The sequence below is a fragment of the Lagenorhynchus albirostris genome, chromosome 13 (genome assembly GCF_949774975.1).
Source record: "Lagenorhynchus albirostris chromosome 13, mLagAlb1.1, whole genome shotgun sequence".
NCBI lineage: Eukaryota > Metazoa > Chordata > Mammalia > Artiodactyla > Delphinidae > Lagenorhynchus > Lagenorhynchus albirostris.
In genome coordinates, this window is record NC_083107.1 from 73,997,041 (window position 1) to 74,020,895 (window position 23,855).

Below are 23,855 nucleotides of genomic sequence, written 5' to 3' on the forward strand. Positions count from 1 at the left end.
TCTGATAAACCAAAGGTTACCAGAGCTTAAAAAATGATAAGAAGTAAAATGATAAAGTAAATTTCCTGTTTATCATCTAAGCACCAAATGAATTTTCAAAATAAGTGTTTTACCCCCACTTTCTGACCTTGCCTGGCCTGATCTCTGTGTGTTGGGGGAGGAGGGGTACAATCCTAGCATCCTCCTGAGTTAGACTTGGGTCAGAGTCTCTCTGTTAAATTGAAAAGCCACTTTCTCAGTGCTTCTTGTAGAGAAGGAAGAATCAGATTTCAGGAGATTGAAGTTCATTTTATTTCATTAGGAATTAAGCAAAAATGTTTCCGTGCATATGTATGAGGTGATAGGGTACGTGAACTCTGGAGGTCTTACTGTCTGTGTGATTTTAGACAACTTCATCTAATTTCTCCATGCCTCAATGTCCTCATTTATAAGATAGGATTAATAATAATATGTACCTCATATTGTTGAAGAATTCAATGGGATGATTAAATAAAAGCCTTTAGCACAATGCCTGACCAAGAGTATCTTCTCAATAAAGACTGGCTATATTAATAATAATTATTATTAAACATCATCATAATAAAAAATAAAAGACTAAAGTTGGTAAGCAGTGGATGAAATCCATTTTCCAGAAGCATTTCTGCCTGTATATCCCGGTCAGCCACTTGAATGGCCCTTGTCAAAGATTTAATAACTTCATCAGGGATTATCTAGGGCTGACTGAAAGGCCTAAACTGGAAATCATGACCAGTTGTTCTCAGTCTGCTCTGTACCATGGGGGAGAATCTCCAGAGGCAGCCCCTGTGGCTTTTCGTGGCCAGGTGTCCAAGGCAGCAGCCCTCTCACCATTGGCCTCTCCACTCAACCCTTGGAGAGCCAGTGACCTCCAAAGTCTTGATTTTTCGTTATCCTACATTATATTAAAATTAAATTTAATTCCAGACATGAGGAGACACAACAACTTAATATAATACCTGATTCTGGATTAGATGTTTTTGTTATTAAAAAAAACTGTTGGGACAGTTTGCAAAACTTCGTTGAATGGGATCTGAAGATTAGCTGGGAAAAAGAGACCAATGTTAATTTTCTGATTTCACTGGTTGTATTGTGGACAAGTAGGAAAATGTCCTTATTTGTACTGAAGACACACAAGTGCCAGGGAACCATGGGGCATTATGTCAATTTACTCTCAAATGGTTCAGAGAAAAAAAAAGTTCTTTGTTCTTGCAACATTTTTGTAAGTTTGAGATGATTTTGAAATATATACGAATAATTACTTTTTAAAAAAATACACTCTCCTTCTGCATCTGTCTCTTATTGCTTCTTTTACAGAAAGTGAATTACTTCTTCTAGGAAGTAAATGAAGACTGGGGTTCAAATCCTGGATCTGTCATTTATGAGGTTTGTGATGTTCAGAGGCTTAACCTCCCCGAGCCCTCTCCTTCACTCCCCCACTGGCCCTCATCTACAAAAGTACTTGCGTTAGCTTTTGGACTTCGGAAGGGTTTTTGTTTGTCTTTAATGGGGTCAAACGAGGTCTTGCATATAGTATTTAGCACCCTGCCTGGTAGATGCTCTATTAAATGGTACCTAAAGGAGAAGGATAGCAAACTTGTCTTCTACACTCTCTTCTCTTTGGTGCAATGGAAGACTCCTCGATGTCCCAGCTTCTGCAGTGTTTCACCCAGCCTGAAATTTGATTCTAATCGTCTCAGCGTTTCTGGTTCATATTGGTGAAGGAGGAGGCCACTCGCTCACCCGACACAGCTTTCTGACCCCAGGCCATTGCAGGCCTCCCACACGCAGCCCAGGACACCCAAACATCCCCTCGAGGAGCTTATAGTCCTTTGAAAAGATGTAGGAAGCAAAGTGTTTCTTAAATAACAGAGGCATCATCTTTGTTCCTGGCCCCCTCTTGCCAGAGAGAAGAGATGTCCTTGGGCTTCTCCTCTCCTTGCTGGGTGGGGCTTAAGGAGCAGGCAGTGCCTGGGCCTGAGTGTGCTCTGTGAACTAGTACATCTCTGAGGACTTAAGGCTGAAGCTCTCCTGTAGGAGTGCCGAGGACAGGAAAGATTTCCGTTCCCAAGGGGCTGAGATTCCTGCCTCTGTGCCCTGGAGGTGTAGGTGAGTGATCACAGTGGCCCACGTGGGGAGCCAATGGGGGACATGGGTCTGTCCTCTCCAGCAGGCTGAAGGCATCTCCAGAGCAAAACGGTGAGGGCCGGGGAAGGCTCCGGGTTGCCACAGTTCTGTAAAGAGAAAACTGCTGGAGGGAGGGTGTGGCAGGGCTGCTCCTGGTGCCAGGAGGACAGGTGGAACTTGGGTGGGTTTGGAAGAGAAGAGAACAAGTCCAGAGAAAGAGCGTGCTGCTCACCCTGCACTTTCACAGCGTCTCATTCAGGCCTCACAGTCGTGTGTTACCATGAGGGTGCCAAGCAGGTGACGTGCTCAAGACCTCACAGCTACTGAGTGACAGCGGGGCTCTGCCCCAGCGACACGGCTTCACCCCTTCCCACGCACCGTGTTGCCTCCTGAAGGGGACAGCGGGCAGACGGCCAGAGGAGTGGAGGCTTGGGGAAGGGGTCACGCGAGGGCAGGCGAAGGCGAGGTTGTCAGGGGAAGGGAAGAGGAGAGCGTTGGGAACAACTGAGTAGCGTCAGAAGAACAGAGGATACAACAGATGCGGCTTTGGGGTGCGGGGTGCGTATCAGGCAGCGGCCTGTGCGGGTCAGAGCGGGGGCTGAGTCCCGCGTTCCGGTCTTGGCAGCTTTGCTACGGCCACCGGGTGCTCCAGACGCACTTACTTCCCTCTGTTCCTCCAAACTTGTGCTGTGCCCTGAACCTTTGGGATCAACCGCTCCAGCTTTGAGAGTGCCTGTGCCTCGACCCCTCCCCAAAATACAACCGCTTCTGCCCCACAGAGTGGCCTCTCTCTCTCTCTCTCTCCCCCCCTCCTCTCTCTCTGTCTCTCTCTCTCTCTGTCTGTCTCTCTGTCTCTGTCTCTCTCTGTCCTCTCTCTCTCTCTGTCTTCTCTCTCTGTGTGTGTCTCTGTCTCTCTCTGTCCTCCCTCTCTCTGTCTCTCTCCTCTCTCTCTGTCTCTCTCTGTCTCTGTCTCTCTGTCTCTGTCCTCTCTCTCTGTCTCTGTCCTCTCTCTCTGTCTCTCTGTCTCTGTCCTCTCTCTGTCTCGCTCTCTGTCCTCTGTGTCTCTCTCTGTCCTCTCTCTCTGTCTCTCTGTCCTCTGTCTCTCTCTCTGTCTCTGTGTTTCTCTCTCTGTCCTCTGTCTCTCTGTTTCTCTGTCTCTGTCTGTCTCTGTCTCTCTGTCCTCTCTGTCTCTCTCTGTCTCTCTGTCTGTCTCTGTCTCTCTGTTTCTCTGTCTCTTTCTGTCTCTCTGTCTGTCTCTCTGTCTCTGTCTCTCTGTCTGTCTGTCTCTATCTCTCCCCCTCCCTCCCTCCCTCCGTCTGAACCCTCACAGTCCCCTGGTCATGTCTCTATTGAAGTACTTGCCATTATTTCAGGAATTAGATTTTTATCCTCCCTGCCCCACTATCAACACTCCTTCCTGCCCTTAAAAAGAGAGTCCTAGGAGATGGGACTTGTATCTTAGTCACCTCTCTGTTCTCAGGGCTTATAGAATAGGGCTGTCACACAGAACAGTCAATAAATATTGTTTCCTAAATTAATAAAAGTTCCTGCCATAGGCAGCAACATAGCATAGGTTGCCTAATAGGCAACGTCTCCAGAAATACAGTTCCCTCAGTCAGACCAGCAGGGAATCACATCGCTGGGACTCCTTGTCCCTCAAAACTGAATATGTAACTGGCTGTATGACATGGACTTGCTGTTTTATCCCTTAAGCATTTCCTCAGCCTTGCTCTGCACAGTTGGGTCAGACAGATTCCAGGACAGAGACTGTTCACTACCTGGCACTAGCAAGGCCACGGCACGTCGCGGCCCATTCTTCAGCCCATCCGGCTGCAACTGTTACTTCCATTCTTCTATGATTAGAAAACCTCTGGAGTTTGGGTATTAGCAACTACCAAGTATGCGGTTATTACTTGTTGAGCACTAACCCTGTGTAACACCCCAAGTGGGAATTACAGCAACAATACACGAGAGCCCGCTCCGGGACAGCAGAGCGTTTTCATTTTGTATCGCATTCCTCAGACACTCTGGCAGAGGGGCTGTGCTGACCTCCCCACACTGGGACAGACTTCCTTGCTGGGTGAGTCTATGGGAAAATTCCTCTTCCCGGGGATGGGAATGTGACCCTGTGACTGGGCGTCCATGACAGCCAGGAGTGCGGTGCACCTGCAGGGCCTCCCTCCCTCACAGAGGAACCAGGATCCCACCTCTGCAAACCCACTCTCGTCGGGCTTTGCAGAACATCTGGGCTTCCTCCCGCTGGCCGCGGCTGCAGGGCCATGCACCTGCATGCGATTAGGGCTCAGCAGACGCCCCCAGCCTCACAGTCGGTGGCTGCACACTGGTGACACATCACAACGGATGAGTTTCTCCCCAGATCACTGTTCCTTCTGAGTAGAAGAGCTTCCCAGGGATACAGGAGCACAAGGCATCCACAACCAGGTCAGGCAGCTCTGCACCTCAGCAGGGCAGCAGTTGGTGGCATCGTTGCTTTGACCTGCCTTGGAGTGAGCAGAGAGCGGGCATTCCAGGGCACACCAGGGCCGGGGGAGCGGAGAAGTCAATCTTCGCCTCCTTTTAGCATCAGTCTGTGCAGGGCGTATAGACCGTCTTGCATCAGTATTCGGGAAATAGGATAAAATTTTAAGTGCCACCCCTGACTTTCCTTTCTCCTTGTAACTAGCCCTTCTCAACTGAAAGTGTACTCCTCCAACCACAGAATTCCAGGGTAGGTCAAGTGGAGAGTGAAAAATAAGAAAATGAAGAACTGACCAAGGATCGTTAAAGCAAAGCAATGTAAGACTGTACGCTTTTCAATGGCAGAGTCATAAAGCTTTTATGTTTACAGCAACCTGCCAAGTGAGTTAGTTACAAGGTGCATTTTTATCCCAAAGAAAGAGACTCCTTTATTTGGTAGTAATGAAAGTAAGAAGCAAAAGGGGAGCAGACTTTCTTGATTTACCTTTCACCAGAGCAGGACACATGACCAAGGGGACAGGCATTAACACCCTGCAGGAACACTGGATTACAGCGGACGTGTGCTGCCATCGCTCTGCGAAAAGGTGTGTCACACTGGCCCGATCCATATCCCAGAGGAGGTGATCCTGGTGACAAGTCATTAGTGAGGGCAAGTCCTTGCCATCTTCCCACAACTGCTGTTCCACCACTTATCCTCTCCCAGAAATACTTGGGAACGGATGAAATAGCTTTCTCCTTCAACCATAGGAAACAGGTGTGAGAGCCAGGGCAGCAGTGCATGGCTGTGTGGTCGGTCCTCTCTTGCCTGGTCTAGGAGAGATGGGAACGGATGAAATAGCTTTCTCCTTCAACCATAGGAAACAGGTGTGAGAGCCAGGGCAGCAGTGCAAGGCTGTGTGGTCGGTCCTCTCTTGCCTGGTCTAGGAGAGATGGGAACGGATGAAATAGCTTTCTCCTTCAACCATAGGAAACAGGTGTGAGAGCCAGGGCAGCAGTGCAAGGCTGTGTGGTCGGTCCTCTCTTGCCTGGTCTAGGAGAGATGGGAACGGATGAAATAGCTTTCTCCTTCAACCATAGGAAACAGGTGTGAGAGCCAGGGCAGCAGTGCAAGGCTGTGTGGTCGGTCCTCTCTTGCCTGGTCTAGGAGTGATGGGAACAGATGAAATAGCTTTCTCCTTCAACTATAGGAAACAGGTGTGAGAGCCAGGGCAGCAGTGGAAGGCTGTGTGATCGGTCCTCTCTTGCCTGGTCTAGGAGAGATGCTGAAGGAGCCAAGACAGCATCACACAGCACAGATCTTTGTACTTGTCCAGAAGAATACTGAGCAAAGGTATCCTGCCAAATTCGCTGTAGGACTTTGTTGGTTTCCCTAGAATATGTAATTGGCCTCGCAGAGGACGCTGCTGCAGTTGGGCTTCTGCCACTGGAATTCAAAGGCACAACTGTGCAGCCTCCAGAGTGGAAGTGCTCAGGCTTTCTAGATCCTGCAGCAGCTCGATACGTCTGAAAACAGAAAACCTTTCCACTCACACTGCGCTTGGAATGGCAACGATCACTCATGACAAACGCCAGTGCTCGTTTTCCAAAGAGAAAATGTTTTCCACTGCATTTTGGCCTCTTCTCCCCCGAACCCAAGCTGGATTCTTCTACCTTCCCATGCAGTGTCTTCATACGCTATGGGGCTGCACAGCGTCCTATGCAGTGTCACACCAGTCACAAAGACCCAGGAAGCAGCAGCCCCATGCCTGGGGCCCCCGTCCTCCTGGACTTAGACCCTGAGGTGTTTCAAGGGGGAGTGGTTAGCTTAAAGACTCATGGGCCCGGAACCCCTGTTTCAATGCAGTCACTCCTAACGCCTCAGTGGCTGGCTGGCTGTTCTTAACATGGGAAGGCCGGATCTCAAAAAGTAGTTCTTTAAAGACCAGTCAGGAGCAGTTTTATCAATAAAATATTTAATCAACTTATCTGTACAAAATATTAAAATGGTTAATGAAGAGTATGCAAGCATGTTTAACAAATATATATTGCTATATCATTGTCAAGAAAAATAGAGACGGTTGTTTTACAGTTCATTTACATTTCATTATATACATCTATTTAAATTTGAGAATACATATACACAGTGGATTTGTACCTGCCCTCGAAGAGTTCCCTGCTGGCCGGCCTGGGCACGGGGGCAGCGTTCACGACGTCAGCTTGCACTGCCCAAGTGGCCAAGCAGGGCAGCAGGGAGCTGGCCCGATCTCCAGCCCCCAAGCCTCAGAGTTCTGCCCTGGCCGAACCAGAGCTGGAAAACAGGTGACAAAGGAGATTCCAGCTTGTGTTAAATGAGTTTAAAAACCTCTCCCTCTTTCCCACCTTACTCCCAAGCCAAGCTGAGAAACACTAAGTGTCACTGCAAAATGAAAGGGACTTCTCCCCCCAAATAATTAATTTTGTCTTCAGCTGCTGAGGGAATGGCGTGTCATTGAGCTGTGATGGCATCACCGTCACTTCGAGTTTTGCCCATTTCCTTAAAATCACAGTATTGGAGTTTGGAGTGTGTGTGTTTGTCAAGGGGCAGGGTGCCCATCACGTCAGATGCCGCTGTCCACCCAGGGCCCGCTTAAACAGCACCGCAGGTAAGCTGGTGCAGGACTTCTGCAGAAGCCTTCATGGTGAGAAGAACTGCTTCTTCATATATTAAAAAAAAAATTCTATCCAAACTTTTCAGAATCCCCTATTGTCATCTGCTAAAGGACAAGTAAAAATCGTTAAAAAAAAAATCCTTGTAAAAAATCATTAACTTTTCATTTGGGGTGAAATATTTGCAGCTAAAAGACCTAAAGTGACTCGATTATGATTCTTTGTCGTAAAGAACATAAAAGCTGTTCGCACTACAGCATAAAGTGAAACACCAGAAACAAAACAATTACTCTAAGGATGCTCGTATTCAATCCATGATTGATCCAGGTGGAGCGTGACCGAGAAGTTCCCCTTTCCAGAGCCTCTGTTCCTGGCTTGGAACTTGAGTACTTCCCAGCCAGAAAACACATTTTATCACGAGCTTGCTTTCTCCCTGAACTGTATCATCACTTCCTAAACAGAATGCTGAATGGCTGACTTTGCTCTAACTCTGACAGGTCCTGACCCGGAAATATAAGTTGCAAAGAAATAAGCCCGACTCGTGCGTGCACCCCTTCCTCAAGCCAGCCTGCTCACCTCAAGCCAAGCTGCTGTTGCCCTGAGTCACGGGGATACGTGCATCTTTTTCTGCCCTTGGCAGCCTTCAGTCACTCAGAGATAAACATGCAGACAAGGAAAGGCCTTTGACACACCTTGTCAGTGCGTTTCAGACCCACTCACCCCACTGAAAAATCCGGGTGAGGGCCGCTCAGGGGTGAGAGGTCTGAGAGAAAGCAAGCTAATCAGAAAGAATGTACAACAGGCACAAGTTGTGTGCAGCTGCACTGAACCACCAGCTAGAGGCTGCCCTTCCCCATCCTGCGGCCCAGGGAACGTGCTCAAGGGAGGTTCAGCCTGTGTGCTCCCGACGGGTTTGTGTTTACCTCTAATTCTGCAGGACTCCTGTGAATAAGCCTGGCAGGGTGGGGGTCTGGTCCCGGTCAGCCACGAGCACACCTCAGCCCCAGAAGGCTCAGCTGAGGTTCTAGATTCTGGAAGTGTCTGAGCAGAGTCCAGGCTGGGAGCAGACACCTCGCCCCGCCTCTAGATGCAATAACCGCTGGTCAGGTGGAACAGCACAGAGACGAAAAGAAGTGGCTGCAAAGGAGACAGCCCCTGGCCCGCCCCCGCCCGGCCAGATCTCCAATCACAGCGCCACCACACTCCTGCTTGCCTGCATCTTAAAAGACAGTGAAAAAGAAATACAAAAGCTACACTGTGCCACCAGGCCTAAAGGTGCCTGGGACTTGACCATCAGAAGCTTCTCCGTGTATTTTAGACAATTTATTTCACATCTCATTACTGACTTAGAAAGAAGATAAAAATTTCTGCACTGCCCTAAACTAGCAGGAGGAAGTTCATCAGGAAAAAAGAGTGAAAACTGTGTTTCATACACCAGCAGGCTAAGCTGCCCTGCTTACAGACTTACCTGCCTGCAGAAACACCTCTCTGGAAGCGTCTGCGAACACTGCAGCCCTCTTACGTTGGAGGGGGGTGCGTGTGAGAGAAGCCAGTCCTTTCTTCTGCCGGCACACACAGTATATACTAGAATGTACTAGAAGGGCCCTGCAGGACCGCTCCCGGGAGGTCTGCACAGACAAAAAAGCGGACCACCACTCACTGCTTGCGCTGCTCTGGGGATGCATTTGTACTTTTCAACAACTGTAAGCATGACTTGAAATGCAAACTAATTTTTCAACGACCTCACACCCTTCGGTTCCACCCTGGGAGGCCTGGATGGCTCTGCTGTAGCCGCTGCTGCTGCCATGAAGCCCCAACGCGAACACTGCCTATGGCTAAGCCCCAGGCCTGGGGCACCCAGGGTGCCGGCAGTTGCGGGGCGGGTGGGAAGAGGCTGAGCTCTGGGTGCACAAACGGCCCGAGCAGACAGCAGCCCTGAATGAGTGACCAGCCCGTGCCGCAAAGGTCAAATCCTCGATCACCCCCGCTGACTGACTAGGCTGACTTCCACCCCTCTCCCTGCAGTTGCGTCCAGGCAGGTGGCTCTCTGCAAGGCTGCGATGGTGGCCCTCCTGGAAAGAACAGGCTTCTCTTGCCTAACGCCTCTTTGCAAGTTAACTGTTCGTGCAGTTTTCAGCTCTGGGCACAGATTAAAGTCCAGGACAACAAAAGGGAGGAAGAAGCCTGCTCCAGTAAAGGCCCAGAAGGCTCCAGGTACCGAAGGCCGAGCTATCTGAAAAATCAGAAGTAACATCTTTTTGCCCCCTCCTTTCTAGCGTTCCTTAGTGTTTAACTCTGCCACCATTTTCCAGGGCCTAGAAAAGAAGAGAAAGAGTAGCTCTCTGGTACCTGGCCCTGGGTAGCAGCCCCGGCAGCTGGGTCGGACACGGGCATGGCAGGGAGGTAGCTGAGGGGCGGGTGGGGGCCTGGCGGAGCAGTTCATCCTCAGACGGGCTGGCTTGCCTCATCCAGGGACTCTGGGACAGTCCGGCTCGCCAACAAGGCACAGCCTCTTCTCTCCTCTGCTCCCACAGAGGCACGAGCAGCGTGGGCGCCTGCCCAAGACCGAGTGCGGCTCTACCCACCCCGTGTGAGTCCAGGCAGAACTCAAGCAGCGCTGGCAGCGCCCCTCAGCTGGGACACAACGTGAGAAAGGTCGTGACTTTGGTGAGCTGAGCCCTAACCAACCCGCCCCCCCCCCAGCAAGATCGTGGCCTCCCCCGTGCCTGCCTTGCCCCAGGGGGAAATCAAAGCACCATCCAGGAAGCACCAGCAAAGGCTAAGAGTGTAATGAACACACACACACACAGGCAAAAGCTGCAGCACTTGTGAGAGCGGCTCTGGGACTGGCTCTGAGGGAACCTTCTCCAGAAAGTCACATCTGCTCTGCCTTTGAATGACGTCAGTGGGCTCTGGGGACAAAGGAGAATCCCAGAACCACGGGACCTGAGCGCTCCTCATTTTATAGGAGCAGAAGTTGAAGCTCTGAGCAGGGCGGTGGCTTCTGCAGAGATGCCTTGTGGAGCGGGCTTCCTGCGGTGGCCGTGCCGGGTGGGGCAGTTCAGTCCTGGGCGTGAGGAGGCCATGGTGGGCTCGGCCGCCAGCGCCACCCACAGCCCCTCAGAGGGGTCTAGCTGCCTCCCATTCCCACTGTCCTCTAGCTGTTAGGTTCACTCAGCCGCTGACTCCTCCCTGCCCAGGCCAGGCCCTCTCTGAGAGGACGATGCCAGCCCCTGGCCCCTTCTAACTGCTGCCTTCCAGAGCCTCCCAGCCCACCCGGCATGCCCCACTGAGCCAGCCCTGCTTTCCGGACCTGCAGGAGGTTCTGTGTCCTGAGAATCGTTTGTGGCCCAGAGACGGCTGCAGTGCTTTCTCTTCCTCTCACTGGATTTTCTGGAGAGCACATTCAAGAGGGGAAGAGTCTGACTCTGCACAAGCTGCTCTTGAAAAGCATTCAGTTCCTCTCCCTGCTTTAAGAAGATCCGTCTACAGTCCATAGCTATTTTCTGCTTTGAGTTTGAATGAAGTTGAGATCAGGATAAGTGACTTGTAGGGTTTGAATTACACTGGGATCACATCCACAAGGTGCTCGGTACTCCCTTGAGCACTGGTAGAAGCGAGGTTTCTACTCCGGCCGACACCTCCGAGAGCTGTCAAGAGGGAAGTCATCGCACTGGGGTTTGACGGGTGACTCGCCAATCACACAATCCACTCCTCTTCTCCCTCCCGTGCCATGTTAGCAGTAAAATGCCAGGACAGGAGGGCGAAGGGGAGCGTGTACACGATGAATGGCACAGCTCAAGCCCGCTTCCCCAAGCTAAGCTGACAAAGCCTGCCACCCTCTCCGGAGGACCCAGCCCCCTGACTGGAAAGCCAGAATTCAGCCAGACAAGCATTGCGGCATCGGTGGGCACTGCCACCTGCCAGGGCAAGGGTCGCCCTTGGTGCAGAAGTCTGGCTTCAAGCAGCAGTGACCAGACTGCCTGGGTGTTTGACACACCTGGCACCAACCCCCTGAGGGCCCCAGCTGGCCTGCCCTGTGCTCCCCAGCCAGGGATGCCAACCCTCCCTCTCTAGCAGGAAGAGTAGTTTGAATGATCTCAACTAGCAGTACAAGATTCTCCCCCAGCAAAATGGAAAATGTGATTTACTCTGAGAGGAATACGTTGGTGACCACAGGTGAGATGGGGAGAGCCACCTTCGCTCGCAGTCCTGACACACTCCGTCCCTGATTGTCAACAGCCAGCTCTCTCACCCATGGGGATGGGAGATTCCAGCTGGGTGATTCGGCCCTGCCCCCTGGTGTCTAGAAGACAGACAGACGGTACACGGCACTACCAACTGTGCGGGCGGAACACGCTTCTCCACATCTTGACAAAGCTACTCAAACCACAGCTCTGCAGCAAAAACCTGTCTGCCTCCACACGTAATGGCCCTTTTGCTGTCTTTTTTACAAAGTGCAGCACACCATCCCCTCCATTCACCTGCTTTTAACTCTGAGACGCCGGAAGCCTGAGATGGGCCACAGTGGTCCCTGGTGGTTACATGCAGCTCTGGAGGAGATCTAGGAGGCATTCCTTTTATGTGATAACACACTGAGGGCATAAGGGGCCATCGAAGGAACCGTCACTGACCAAGGACAGTGTTCCCCATCCAGGGGTGCTGCCTGGACTCAAGATGCAGGGAGATGCCCCCTTCCGCCGTCATTTACAACGCCCCTTGGGAGAAGCAAGTCAACAGAGGAAACAGAAAATGAACATTTTTTTCCCGCCATAAAAAGCTCAGGCTAAATCAAGACATTTCTTCCTCCAGATTGTTTTTCCTAGTCACTAAAAAAGCATCAAATGTTTGCTTTTGTCCAAAGATATTATATAGCCTAGAATTTCTCCAAAATAATATTTAGCTATAGCTTTTCAGCTCCCTTTCTAAAACTTCTAATACCACATCTTTTAATACTTTAGTGCCATTTAAAAAATTCTTCATTATGACAGGTATCAGAGCAATCACCATGCAATTATTATTGAAATCATAGTTTAGAAAAGGAGAGTGCGGCTTCCCTGGCAAAATTCGTAAATGTTTGCCCAGTCATTGAAATCGGAGGGAAGCCACTTTGGGATTGTGTTATTTGTTCGTTTTAACCTGAAGAGACTGTTGCATTTTCAGGTTATGTATAGCTACTCACATAGCCACAGCATATAAATTCACATTATAAGTGTGCTTTCTTCTCCTTTGGGGGAACTTTAAAGGATAAAAAGGACTCAGGTGGGACCCTTAAATAAATTAGCTGTATCTAAATCTTTCAACTTTCTCTTTCTCTCTTAAGAGTGTAATCACTGAGAATTAAAATTTGTATAAATTGTCTTGGACCTTAGCATCCAAGACAAGAAGGGCAAGATGAATGCCTCTTGGGGACCCTAAAGGAGAAAGCCCAGCACAGCCGTAAACGGGAGGACCCAGGAGGGCTGCAGGGTTTCTCAAGGAAGCCCTCGGAGCCCCAGACAGGTGGAATCCAACTTGTTTCTCTTCCCTCTCCCAACCATTTACACAGGCCACAGAGGACTCCCAGGCAGAAATGAACCAAACAGGACCACGAAATCTGGCATGTTCGACCTCCCTTTTACATGGCAGACACTCCCACCATCAGCAAGAATCCTGGGAGCAAAATACAGAGACTGGGGGATAGGCTTCCACCTCCGGCCCCCATACCACCACCCTTCTAAAGGGGCCACAGCAGCCGAGCTGCAGATGCCCGTCCACGGAGCAAGTAGGGGAGGGGCCGACCTGCCTCCTGCTCTGAACCACTGGGTTGTGGGGAGTTGAAATCTCACAAAAGCACTTTTGTGTGGCTTCGCTTCCCGTTACTATCGCACTGCCAAAAACCACAGCAACAATACAGTGAAAGCACGTCAAAGCCGACACAGCCTTGATAGCAAAGCACAAGCACGTGTTGGCCACTCGAGGGCACCATTTGGAGGGGGCTGTGCCTACCCGGCAGACAAGCCCCAGTCCTCTGCAGGAGTCCGCCCTAGGACACCTCCGGGCCTCCTTCAAACCCTAGGAGCCTCCTCCCAGCTCCTTAGGAAAACCTCCTGGCAGGTCTCTAGGGAAAGCCATAGCGCCCCCTTTCCCCATCCCCAGACATTGCACTAGCTTCCTCCTGCGCGCCCCCAAGGCACTGCGGACACCGCGGTCTACCCAGCTTAGGAGCTGCAGAAACTGACAGATGCCGCGCACCCCCGACCCGATGACATGTCAGGTCAGACTGGCGCTTTAAAACCTCTCCCCCATCTCACCTCCCCCCTCCGAAAATTTTCTTTCCACTTTCTAGATCATTCCCAATTGGAATTTGTATTTTTTTTAAAAAGGTGGTGCTGACCGTTGCAGAGATCTGGGAAGCTCCACAATGCAGTCTTTCCGACAAATGTTCCTTTTCAAAACTGGGAGAATGTTAGATTTTGAAAGTTCGAGGAAAAAGATAAGGCCTTTTGCAGCGGTTCCTCCCCAGAATAAATGGCCCCGATGCAACGCAAGCCTTCGGAAAGGGCATTACAGCCCTTCCGTCGGTCTCAGGTGCAACACCGGGAACTCTGCCCCCCAGCGGGCCGTGCCCCACACTCAGCCGGAAACAAAAAGGGGTGAAATGAGACTCAAGTATCCCTTTAGCTCCCCCATGCTGAAGCCCCCAATTCCCTAACCCGTTTCTACCCGATTTGGTGCCGGTTACTGTAACAGCAATGCAAAGCCATCCTCCCCCCAAAAGGGGGCGGTGGGCGCAATGGTGATCTGTTTGCAAAATACACATGACTGTGACATTCGGTAGCGTCAAGGTCATCTCTTCCCAGGGCTTTCGGATGCTTCCACCGTAAACGTGCGCATGAGTGACGAAGTGTGTGGGTGTGAGTGTTGGTGTGTGAACGTGCGCTCTTCCTCCTCCGTGCGGCCGCCGGGCCAGACTCCGACACGCAGCCACGCTAGGTGACAGGCTCGGCCCGAAGCTGCTCTCAGCGGGGAGTCCTTGGTGGCGCGGCTGCCCCCTCCCTGGCCCGGCCTGGCCCGCATGCTACCTGCAGCCGCACGCCTCCACCACCATGTCCTCGTATTGCTTGTAGACCACGTTGTTGGCGGCGTCGATGTAGAGGATACTGATGGGGCTGAGGCGCGCGGGCACGCAGCAGGAGGCCGGCGCTGCATCCGGCGCCATGGAGTTGAGCAGTGTCTGAATGATGGCGTGGTTGGTGGGCTCAAGGTGCGAGCGCAGCGGGAAGTCGCAAACGCCCTCGCAGTGGTACGCTTCGTAGTCCAGCGGCGCGATGATCCAGTCGTCCCAGCCCAGCTCCTTGAAGTCCACGTGCAGGGGCTTGCGGCTACAGCGGCTCCGGCCCCTGCGCCCGTGGCTCCGGCCCTCGCCCCCGCCGCTGCCCTGCGCTGCCCGAGTCCCGGCCAACGCCGTCCGCCGCCGCCTGCGGCCGCCGATGACCGCCGTCGGCAACCCCATGCCAGGTCCCTGATCCGGCGGCGGCTCCGCTGCCAGTGCGGCCCAGAGCGCGCGGGCCTGGGCGCGGATCTCTCGGAACAGGCTCTCCTTCTTCTGCGTGCGGGAGGAGACGACCAGCAGCGCGCGCTCCTCCGCCGCCGCTCCGCCTCCGCCCCGCGAGTCGAAGCCCAGCAGCCGCAGTGCCAGTGGGACCGGCGCGGGACCCGCCACTCCGCGCAGCAAGAGGCAGAACGCGCGGGTGGCGCGCGGCTCCCGGCGGTGGCGCCGCAAGGCGTCCGCCACGTCGAACACCTCCCAGCGCGCGGTGTCCAGGGGCTCGGCGGCCCGGGAATGCAGCAAGCGCGGCGCGCGCGCGGCGCTGGGGCACGTGGACAGCAGCAGCAACGGGAGGGTCGCGCTGCCGGGGCCCCGCTCCGGAGACTCGCGTCGCAGCACACGCAGCTCCGCGCCCACCACCTCGTCGGCGTCGGGAAGGTTGGACACGTCGAACAGGAAGTTCAGGCCGGTCTCCGCTGCCGATTCGTCTGCCGGGGACGGGCAGAGACAGAGAAAGAGCGGTGTGAGAGCGAAGCCGGCACGCCTGGCCACGGGGCCTCCTAACTGCAAATAGCAACTACCCTGGACGTGAGAACAAGGCTCGCTGGAGCCGGCGCCTGACCGGGCGTCTCGGCTCCAGCCGGAAAGCCGCCAGCCTGGTCCGGAAGAAAGAGAGCCTTAGGTTCAGATTATCTGGATCTGGGTTTTCGTTCATCGAGCCAAACGATTTCCGACAACCCACGGACATCAACTGAACGCACCTCCTCACCCGAGACCAAGACTTAAGGCCACTACAGTCCACTGCCTGCCCCAGAGTCATGGGTTTTCGAAGACGAGGTCGGAGGCCAGATTTTCAGCCGCTGGCAGAAAGAAGGCCCGGTGGGCGCATCAGAGGTCGTGCGCCTCTTCAAGACCTGGAGGCCAGGCCGGCCGCGGTAAGGGGACTGCTGGTTATGGCCCTTCTTAGCCGCCAAGAGAGCCTCGGAGTCCCGGTTGTGCGAAAACGGAAAATTCTTGTCCCCTGTAAACTGCTTCTGCTACCTCTCTTCCCCAGCCCAGCCTGGACATTCCAGCCGGCCACGATCTCCCATGCAGGCGGGGGCTCGCCTAGAAGGGGAACGCGCCCTCAGGGCTGCAGAAACCCTTTAGTGCCTCCAGCCTCCTCGCTTTGCTGAAGGGGAACTGAGGCCCAGATTAGGGGCCCGGCTCAGCCCCTGGTCGCGATGGGGAACTCCAGGCTCAGCTTCTCCCAGTGTTTCCGCCACCTCCGACGGAGGGGAAAGGCGGCAAAGGAGCGCAAGCAACCTTCTGGGAAGGGTTTGAGGCAGCCGGGACTGCCTTGCTGCAGTGAGGGCAGCGAACCGAGTGAGGTCTCCCCGCCAGTACCCTCTGGTCCCCTCGCAGACTTATTCTTTCCCTCCGTTATGACTCAACTCGGGCTTTGGGATTTTACTTCTGGTTGTGGGCACTTTTTTCTTTTGGGGCTCAGAAAGGAAAAAAGAGTTGAAATTCCACCAAGCAGCAGATAAGGAGCTCCCTTTGAAGAAGGTCATATGGTTTCGTTTTGCCCCAAACGCGAAGAGACTGTGCACACTCCCCCCACTATTGGAGATTTGCTCACCAACCACAGATGCCATGCCATCGACTCCTGGGGTCTGAAGTCTGGGTGCTGCGGTGACCTCAGGCAGCCCTGCTCCAAGCTGAGGCTCAGGGTGGAGAGGGAAGCAGGAGAGGCCCTGGGCAAGTGCTCCCCACCCCTCCCCCGTGCTTTCTCCCAAGGGCTTGCTCGCTGCCACACTTTCTCTGAGCTTCTGCAGCCCCTCTCAGCTTTGAGATGCTGCCCCTGCATCCTCTCCCTCCAGAGAGAGGAAGGAGAGGCGGCCTTACTAGCCTTGCCAACCAAGCAGAGCTCCCCAGGAAAGGATTCAGCTCAGGCTGAGACCACTGAAGGCCTAACTCGACCTAAGAAAGAACATCTGGTGCCTCTACAAGCTTAGGGCCCTGCACATCTCACCTCTCCCACAGCTGGGAGCCCACTCTGCAGAATTAGGACTGGGGCCTTCCCTGGCTCTGTACACCAGGACCTGGGCTCCCTATGAGTACCCTAGCATCCCATCCAGGATGCATGCCAGGCCCTCAGAGAATGCTTGAAAGTTCCCACCAGACTATGAGGCCATTTGGGCCCAGGATGCCCCTGTATCCCAGATAAAGCAGTCTGTGTAGACGTTATGTGTATGTTGGAGGGGGCGAGAGATTTGATCTCTGCCCCGCCTCTACCTGCTTTCCCAGCTAGGGTCGGGCATATACAACCCCCAGTGGCTCCCAGGCAGGACCTGGATTGCAGCAGCACTTAACTTTCCGGCCCTATTTGCCTTTCTTTCCTTTCTGCCTTCCATTCTGGGTCTCTGGCTGGATAGAGTTAAGGCCAAAATTACTTGCATTTCCTCCTGAAATTAGTTAAATTTTCCCTATCTGTCTGTTTTAATGGCTTCAATAGAGATTAATAAAATCCAGATGACACTCACCGACCACCACAGTCTCACCTAAGTCCTACCTTTGGAGGGCTCAGGGTGGAGTAAGGTGGGGTACTTGGTCCCAGAGAAGCCTGCATTCCTGCAGCGTCGCTGGCCCTCCTCTCCTCTCTACACAACCGGAGTCCTTCACCTCTGGCTCCCCCAGGGGCCTAGCACAAGGCAGGCACCCATAGCTACACACCTCTACCCAGACGCAGCCTGCTTAGAAGGGCCCTCCCCATACCTGGTGGTGCCACCAGCCTCTCCAGAACCATTTACTTTAGTCTGATGCCTGCTGTGTCCCGCATTCTCCTCATTTCCCCCAGTTTGTACGGCCCCCCGCAAGACTGGGAACTGCAGAGCAACGAAGCAGCCGCCGCCACCACCACTGCGCAGTCCCTCTGGGCCGGACCCCCTCCTTGCTTCTCCGGATCTCCAAAACAGCCTGCCTCCTCGAGGGGACCCGCCGGCCGGCAGGGCCCGGGCAGCCCGGCAGAGGGACGGGCTCAGCTCTCCGGGGCCGGGCCCCGCAAGCTGCCGCGGCTCTAGCCACAGTCCAGGCGCTGCGGGTTCGGGTGCGTGGGCCTCGGCGAACTTTCTAACACCTGAGGCTGGGATATGCGGGGACCAAGGCCCCCCGAATGGAATGGTGCCGGGACAAGGCTCCGGCGGTGACCTCAGCCTAGGACCCGACAGGATGGACTAGCGCAGTGGAGGTGTGAGTACCTTGGGTCGCCTGGTCTGCGAAGCCGGTGATTGTGTCCGCGCGGCTGTGGCGGCCAGAACCCGAGGTGGAGGCGGCGACTGCCCCGGCCGGAGCCCTCCCGGCCAGGCTCCGGTAAAGCGACATCATGAATTGGTGCGGCACCACTGAGCCGTTCCTGAAGCCGGAGCCCGCGGCGCGGCGCGCGGCGCGGGGCCCGGGAGCCGCGGCGGCCGGGGCAGCGGAGGCGCCCGCAGTCGCGGCGAGGGTCCTCCCGCCGCCGCCGCCGCCCCCCGGACTCCCGGTCGGCCCTGCCCCCGCCGCTCGCAGCACGGCGGCCGCTTCGAGCCCGTCGCGGGGGCGGCAAGCGCTCAGCAGCCAGAGGCACAGCGCGGCGGCCGCGCTCAGGTCCATGGGCTCCGAGGGCCAGGCGGGCGGGCGGCGCGGGCTCCGTGGCTTCGGGAAGTCCCCCGGCGCCTTTTGAACATAGTGTTTAATAATGGGGGAAGTGTGCGCAGTAAGCTGCGGCCCCCCCTCTCCCACCCCACCCCCGCCCAACGCCCGGAGCAGCGCCCCCTGCTGAACACTCGAGCGGCAGCGCCGCGCCCCCTACTCCGGCCTAACGCTGAGCCCGGGGCCGGAGCCTCCTCCCCCAGCCGAAGCGCTTCGCCCCCACTCTCGCTAGGCGAGTGTCACCGGCCGGAGGCTCCCGCGACAAACCGGGGCGCCACCTCGCTCTCCCAGGGCAAAGTGACCCCCTCCGCCCTCGCTGCGCCCGGGCCAAATGCGCCCTCGGGAGTCAGAGGCTCCGAGATATCGCGCGTACCCGCCCAGCGTCTTCCCTACTCCCCTGCGGAGAAGCACCCGCCCCCCGCCCGCTCCTGTACTGCAGGGGCCCGAGACGCCAGAAGTGCGGCCGCGGAGGCGCTCGGCCTCGCCCGTCAGTGCCACGATCCCGTGGCCACCGCGCACAGAGAGGCCACCAGGGCGCGCAGGGTTGACACAAAAGCGCGTTTTTGATCACCGGTTCTGCGGTTCCCCACCCTGGCACAGTTTCCAAAGATCGGAGCGGGAGGCCGGAGCCGGGGAGGAGACCCGTAGGGAAGAGAGGGCTAGCGGCTGGAAGGGCAGGCCGGAAGGACAGCGGGACAAGGACCTACGGTCGAAAATCAAAGGTTTGGGCGCTGAACACGCGCTTAGACGGGAGCCAGGATCTTAAAGGAGCTCAGGAACTACGAAGGCAGCCCCAGGGTGATGAGGGGACTCCCGCGCGGGAGCGGCTCCCCGAGTTCGTCTGTGCATCGAAAGTGAGGACCTTCCGCCCGCCTCCCAGGGGCCCGGCTAACAGAAACGGGCTACCGGGTATGTTGGGGCGCGGGCAGAGCCGGGAGGGCGGGCGGTGAAGAGCCTCGGGGTGGCGCCTCCGTACTTCCTTCCCGGGGCCTCGGTTCTCCCGCAGGGCGGGGGATGGATGGAGGGGGCGCCCGGGACCGCAGTCGCGCGGGCAGCTTGGCACTTGGGTCCGCAGCCCGCAGGGGTAGGTCCCCGGGAGGCCACATCTCAGGGAGACGCGCCAGGGAGGGTGGTCGTCGGCGGGTGTCGGCTTAGCTCCACTAGCAGCCCGGACATCCCTCGAATGCGGGAAAGCCCAGCGGATGGACAATCCGCTGTTGCGCGGATGGCGGGCTGCAGCCGCACGGCTGGAGCCGGACGTATCCCCGTAGCAGGGCAGGCGCGTCCTTTTATTTTAAAATTATGTTTGCTACCGAACTGTTAATCTAGGCGGGGGTAGTGCGTCACAGTTACTTTGAGTTGGCTATCAGCGGCAGCCCGACGCCACCGGACCCAAAGCCGCGTGAGTCCCTCTCTCGCCCGGCTGCCCCGCACTCTGACCCACGGAAGACGCCCGGCCCGGGGAGCCCCTGGGCCGACTGCGGCCCCAGGCTTCTGAGCTCCCCAACACCCGCTGCTTCGTCCCAATTGAGCTCCTCAGTCGTCGCCCTGCCGACCACCGCGGAGATGCAGCGCCCGCTCAGCTGGGGACTTTGGGCCACACACCTCTCGGGGTCGTATGGGAGCAGGAGAGGCCTGGCAAAAGGTCGTAACTCTCGGACCCCAGGCGGATCAGGGGGGCGGAGGAAAAAGGCCCGAGGTTCGCGTGGGAATGTCTGGGCAGGAAGGGTGGTGGGAGGCTGGGATGACCGGGGCTGCATTAACCCACCTTGCCTTTGGGACCGAGGGCAGAGAGCCCCGACAAGGTCGTGGTCACGGGTCTCCCTCTCTGCGTGGTCCCGGTACAGAGCAGCCCTGCACGAACCCACGCAGGCTGTCTGACAGAGCCGCCCTCTAGAGACACTGGTCAGTCAAAATAGTGGCCGCCCAGCCACCGGTCTCTCCGCTCATGCCGGTGCTGCGTCCCTGCTGTCTTTCTTGGCCTCCTTTCCTCCTTCAGCCACGCACAGTCTTCGTAAGTTTTGCACGTCATCTCGTCTGTGATTTGCACAAACACCCTAGGAGCCCTGAGCTGGGGTCAAGTAGCCCTGGTTCTGGTCATGGCTTTGCTCTTAACAACCAGTCCCTTGCATCATCTGGGCTTCGACTTCTCCAGCTGTGTGAGGGAGAGAATGGAAGGGTCCCGGCCCAGGCTTGGTACAGCAGGTGCCAAATAAACGTTTGTTAATTGCATGATACCTCCACCTTGAGGTCACCTTGGGACTTAGGAATTAGGGACGGCTTGGGGGCCATGTGCTCTTGCTGTCCCTGTGGGAGCAGGCCATTAAGCTTCTTTGAGACTGAATTTCCTCTTCTATAAAATGGGGAGATTCTCACTTCAGGAAGGTGGTGTGTGTCCAGGATAACAGGCTGGCACAGAGGAGGCTCAGTCGCCCTGCATCTGTTAGTCTGTTCTGGGTCCCCAGGGAGATGATGGCCAAGAGAGAAGTAGCTTGTAGGCACCGGAAGGCTCTGGAGGAGACTGCTGGGGGGAGGGGTGTGGGGTGCTGCTGCTTGAGCCAACACCCAGCAGCTGCGTGTGCTTGAGCCAGGCCTTAGCTGCTGTCACCTGTGTTCCTTGGTCTGTAAAATGAGGCAATGATGCATTCATTCATTGTTTATCCATCCCTCTATTCGTTCCTTCTTTCCAGTAAATACCGTGAGCAGCCTTCCATGTGTTGTGGATTCAGCAACGCACAGGACAAACGCATGGAGCTTTTGTAAGGGCAGAAGAGACAGGAAACACGTAGATCCATAAATGCGCGTGAATGTACAGTGCACTGTTAGGTGGTTCAAAGTAAAGTGATGGGAAGGGGGGATGGAGGGCCTTTTGACCAGCCACACTGAAGGGGAGGGAGGAAGGGACACTTGGGCCATGTCTGGCTCCCTTTCCTTCCTCTCAAATAATGATGATAACTGTCAATAATGGTCACTGTTAACCAAATAATGATGGTTCTTCTCCAAGTGCCAGGGGCCCTGGCAACTGCTTAACGTAACTCATGTCACTTCATTCTCACCACTGCTGTGTCCTGTGAGGTAGGTATTATTATTCCCATTTTATTGACAAAGGAAGTTGAGTCGCAAAGAAATTTAACCCCTTTCCCAGGTCATCTAGTGAGTGGCGGAGCCTGCAGTCAGCAACGCTTGGCTGGGCAAAGGGTTACCTCTGGCTGCCCAGAGGGGAGGCGAGATTGTGGGGGGCTGGACCTGCAACACTCTCCCTAACTCCAGTGGAGAGGCAGAGGGTCCTGGCTTTCCTTGCAAGCTCTTTGGGAAATTCTTGGCAGAAAAAGAACTCTCAGGTCCAGGTGAGGATTATGAAAGCATCGTCTTAGGGACTCCTTCCTGCCTCTGGCGTCAGCTGGGAGCTCACAACACCCGCCACTGAACACACTCTGTCATCACCGACACCAAGGCCTGCCGTGACTGGAAAAACCACGGAGCTCAGAGTAGGACGGGCTAGTAGGATCACGTGGTCCAATGGCTAAGTTTACATGATGTGACGTGATGGCCTAGCGAGTCAGGCCCACAGTGAGGGCTTGACTTGACCAGGACTCTGGATGCCCTGTCCAGAGCTTCCCTGGGACCCATGACTGAGCATCAGTCTGGAGTGCAGGCAGCACCCTCCCTGAGCACAGAGGAACTTGAGACCAGGAGTTCCCAGCCCTCTAGCCCTGACTCTGTGAAGCTGAAGCCTTCTGGTGAGCAGGTGGCCTTTTGGGGCCAGTGTCAGGCTGGCCCAGGCTCTCCTGGGGCTTCCTCCTGGGGGACACGAGGAGCCTTTGGTAGGTGGGCCAGGCAGGAGGGAGCTAGTGTTCCCAGCCTGAAGACCCAGAAGTTGTATCCTACCTGCTGCAAAGTGCATTTTGAAGGTGGATTCCTATTACTCTGTGTTGCCCCAGTCACTGTGCAGCTGGGAATGAGGCTCAGGGGCCGGTGCAGGAAGTTTAGAGAAGGCTGGGAGAAAACTGGGGCTGGAGTTCCAACTTCCGTTCTTTATCAGTCTGAAGACCACCCCCCCAGTCTCCCAAGAGCACCAGACTTCAGCTGTTAGCTCCTCAGAGAGGGGAGATGAGACTGGCTCCAACAGGGGGAGGAGGGGAAAAGCAGCCTGGTTGGGGGCGGGGTGTTTCTTGACTGGGGTGGGCAGGAGCTGTCCCCACATTCTCAACCCCAGATCCTTCCCTCAGAGAGCACTTTGCCACTCCTCCGTCCTTTGCAGAAGCTGTTTGCTTTCTCTGACCACCAGGTTTCTGACTCAGGTCCTAGAATCCAAGGATCTGAAGGAATATTTTGGATTATTTGGACCTACTTTTCATGTTATACCTGATTCATCACAAACTGCTACCCGGGCTGTGCTTGCATACCTGAAGAGATGGGAACTCCCGCCCAATCCCAGGCAGCCTTCTGATAGCTCTGAAGGTGGGGAAGTCTGCACGTGAGACCCGTGAGAGCCACCACACCCCTCAAAGGCACCTCTGCTGATGGAAGTTCACACGCCACCTGGGAACGTGAGCTGGTACACTGGCTTGATGCCACTTGGGAAGCTAGTCTTGGATTCTCCCAGCTTGAACCACTGGAAATTGGAACCCCCCACCCCCGCTGCAGCCTGCTCAATCTAGAGCCAGTGCCTCCTGCCACACCAGGCACGAGGCCCCACGTCTGATGACAAGAGCATCAGAAGTTTCCTTAGAGATGCCCTGCTCTACACCTTGCAGTGCCCACGTAGGGCATCCAAGCCCCCAAGGAGGGAAAGGGATCAGTACCCTGTCATTTGGCATCACAGCCACCAGGGATGATGGGGCCCCTCTGTGATCCTGTGCCTTTGCTTTCTGTGCAGCTCAGAAGGTCTCTTCCCAGCTCTGCCCTTGGTACCCTGGAGGTGAGGAAGAGGATGGATGAGGGCTCAGCCTCCACCCTGTCCTTTGTTAGGGGTTCTGGGTCCCTGCAGCCCAGCACTATTGTGGAAGGTAAAACAGATGCCCCCTGGCTATCTGGCTAACCTGGCTAACCATGTTGATGGTTCCCGAGAGTCAGAGGCCAGAATTCAAATCTGGCCTCTATCCTTGGACCGCAAGTCCCTTGGCCCTTCCTGGCTTTTGATCCCCAAAGGCACAGTGAGGTTGACAATCAAATGTCCACCGAGGGTCCACCTGTGAGAGGTGGAGAGCATGAGAGGATGGGACCCAGTGCCAGGGACCTAGCCAGGAACCTGCCCGCAGTGTGGACCTACCATGGCTGTTGTGATTCAGAGCTGGAGAGGGTTAGAGGTGAGGAGGCACGGTTAGCCTGTGGCTCTGCCCCAAGAAGGTGTCCCTGGGAGGGCGGGGGAGGGAAGATGGTGACAACAGACTTCAGCGGGAGCTACCTA

The 23,855-nt window shown here is 55.2% G+C and overlaps 2 protein-coding genes across 2 annotated transcripts in view; one reads left to right on the forward strand and one right to left on the reverse strand.

The window, feature by feature from the left end:
- The window catches only part of LDAH (lipid droplet associated hydrolase), a 96,156-nt gene extending 93,256 nt beyond the window's left edge, over positions 1–2,900 (forward strand). The window contains exon 8 of the mRNA XM_060169673.1: positions 1,333–2,900. Coding sequence (XP_060025656.1) covers positions 1,333–1,334 — 2 coding nt within the window. The 3' untranslated portion in view covers positions 1,335–2,900. The remainder of the gene's footprint in view (positions 1–1,332) is intronic.
- An 11,405-nt stretch (positions 2,901–14,305) lies between these two features.
- GDF7 (growth differentiation factor 7) lies at positions 14,306–18,406 on the reverse strand. The gene is made up of 2 exons (XM_060169720.1): positions 18,016–18,406; positions 14,306–15,264 (listed from the first exon to the last, which is right to left on the reverse strand). Exons 1-2 carry the CDS (start codon positions 18,404–18,406, stop codon positions 14,306–14,308), a joined length of 1,350 nt encoding a protein of 449 aa, XP_060025703.1.
- Positions 18,407–23,855: the final 5,449 nt, after the last annotated feature.

What these genes read in the sequence shown, in the direction of transcription:
- GDF7 (XM_060169720.1), bottom strand. Translation starts at nt 18,406, where the DNA reads ATGGACCTGAGCGCGGCCGCCGCGCTGTGCCTCTGGCTGCTGAGCGCT. An exon ending in CGCAGACCAGGCGACCCAAG is followed by an intron (nt 15,265 to 18,015) that starts GTACTCACACCT and finishes CGTCCCCGGCAG; the next exon opens with ACGAATCGGCAGCGGAGACC.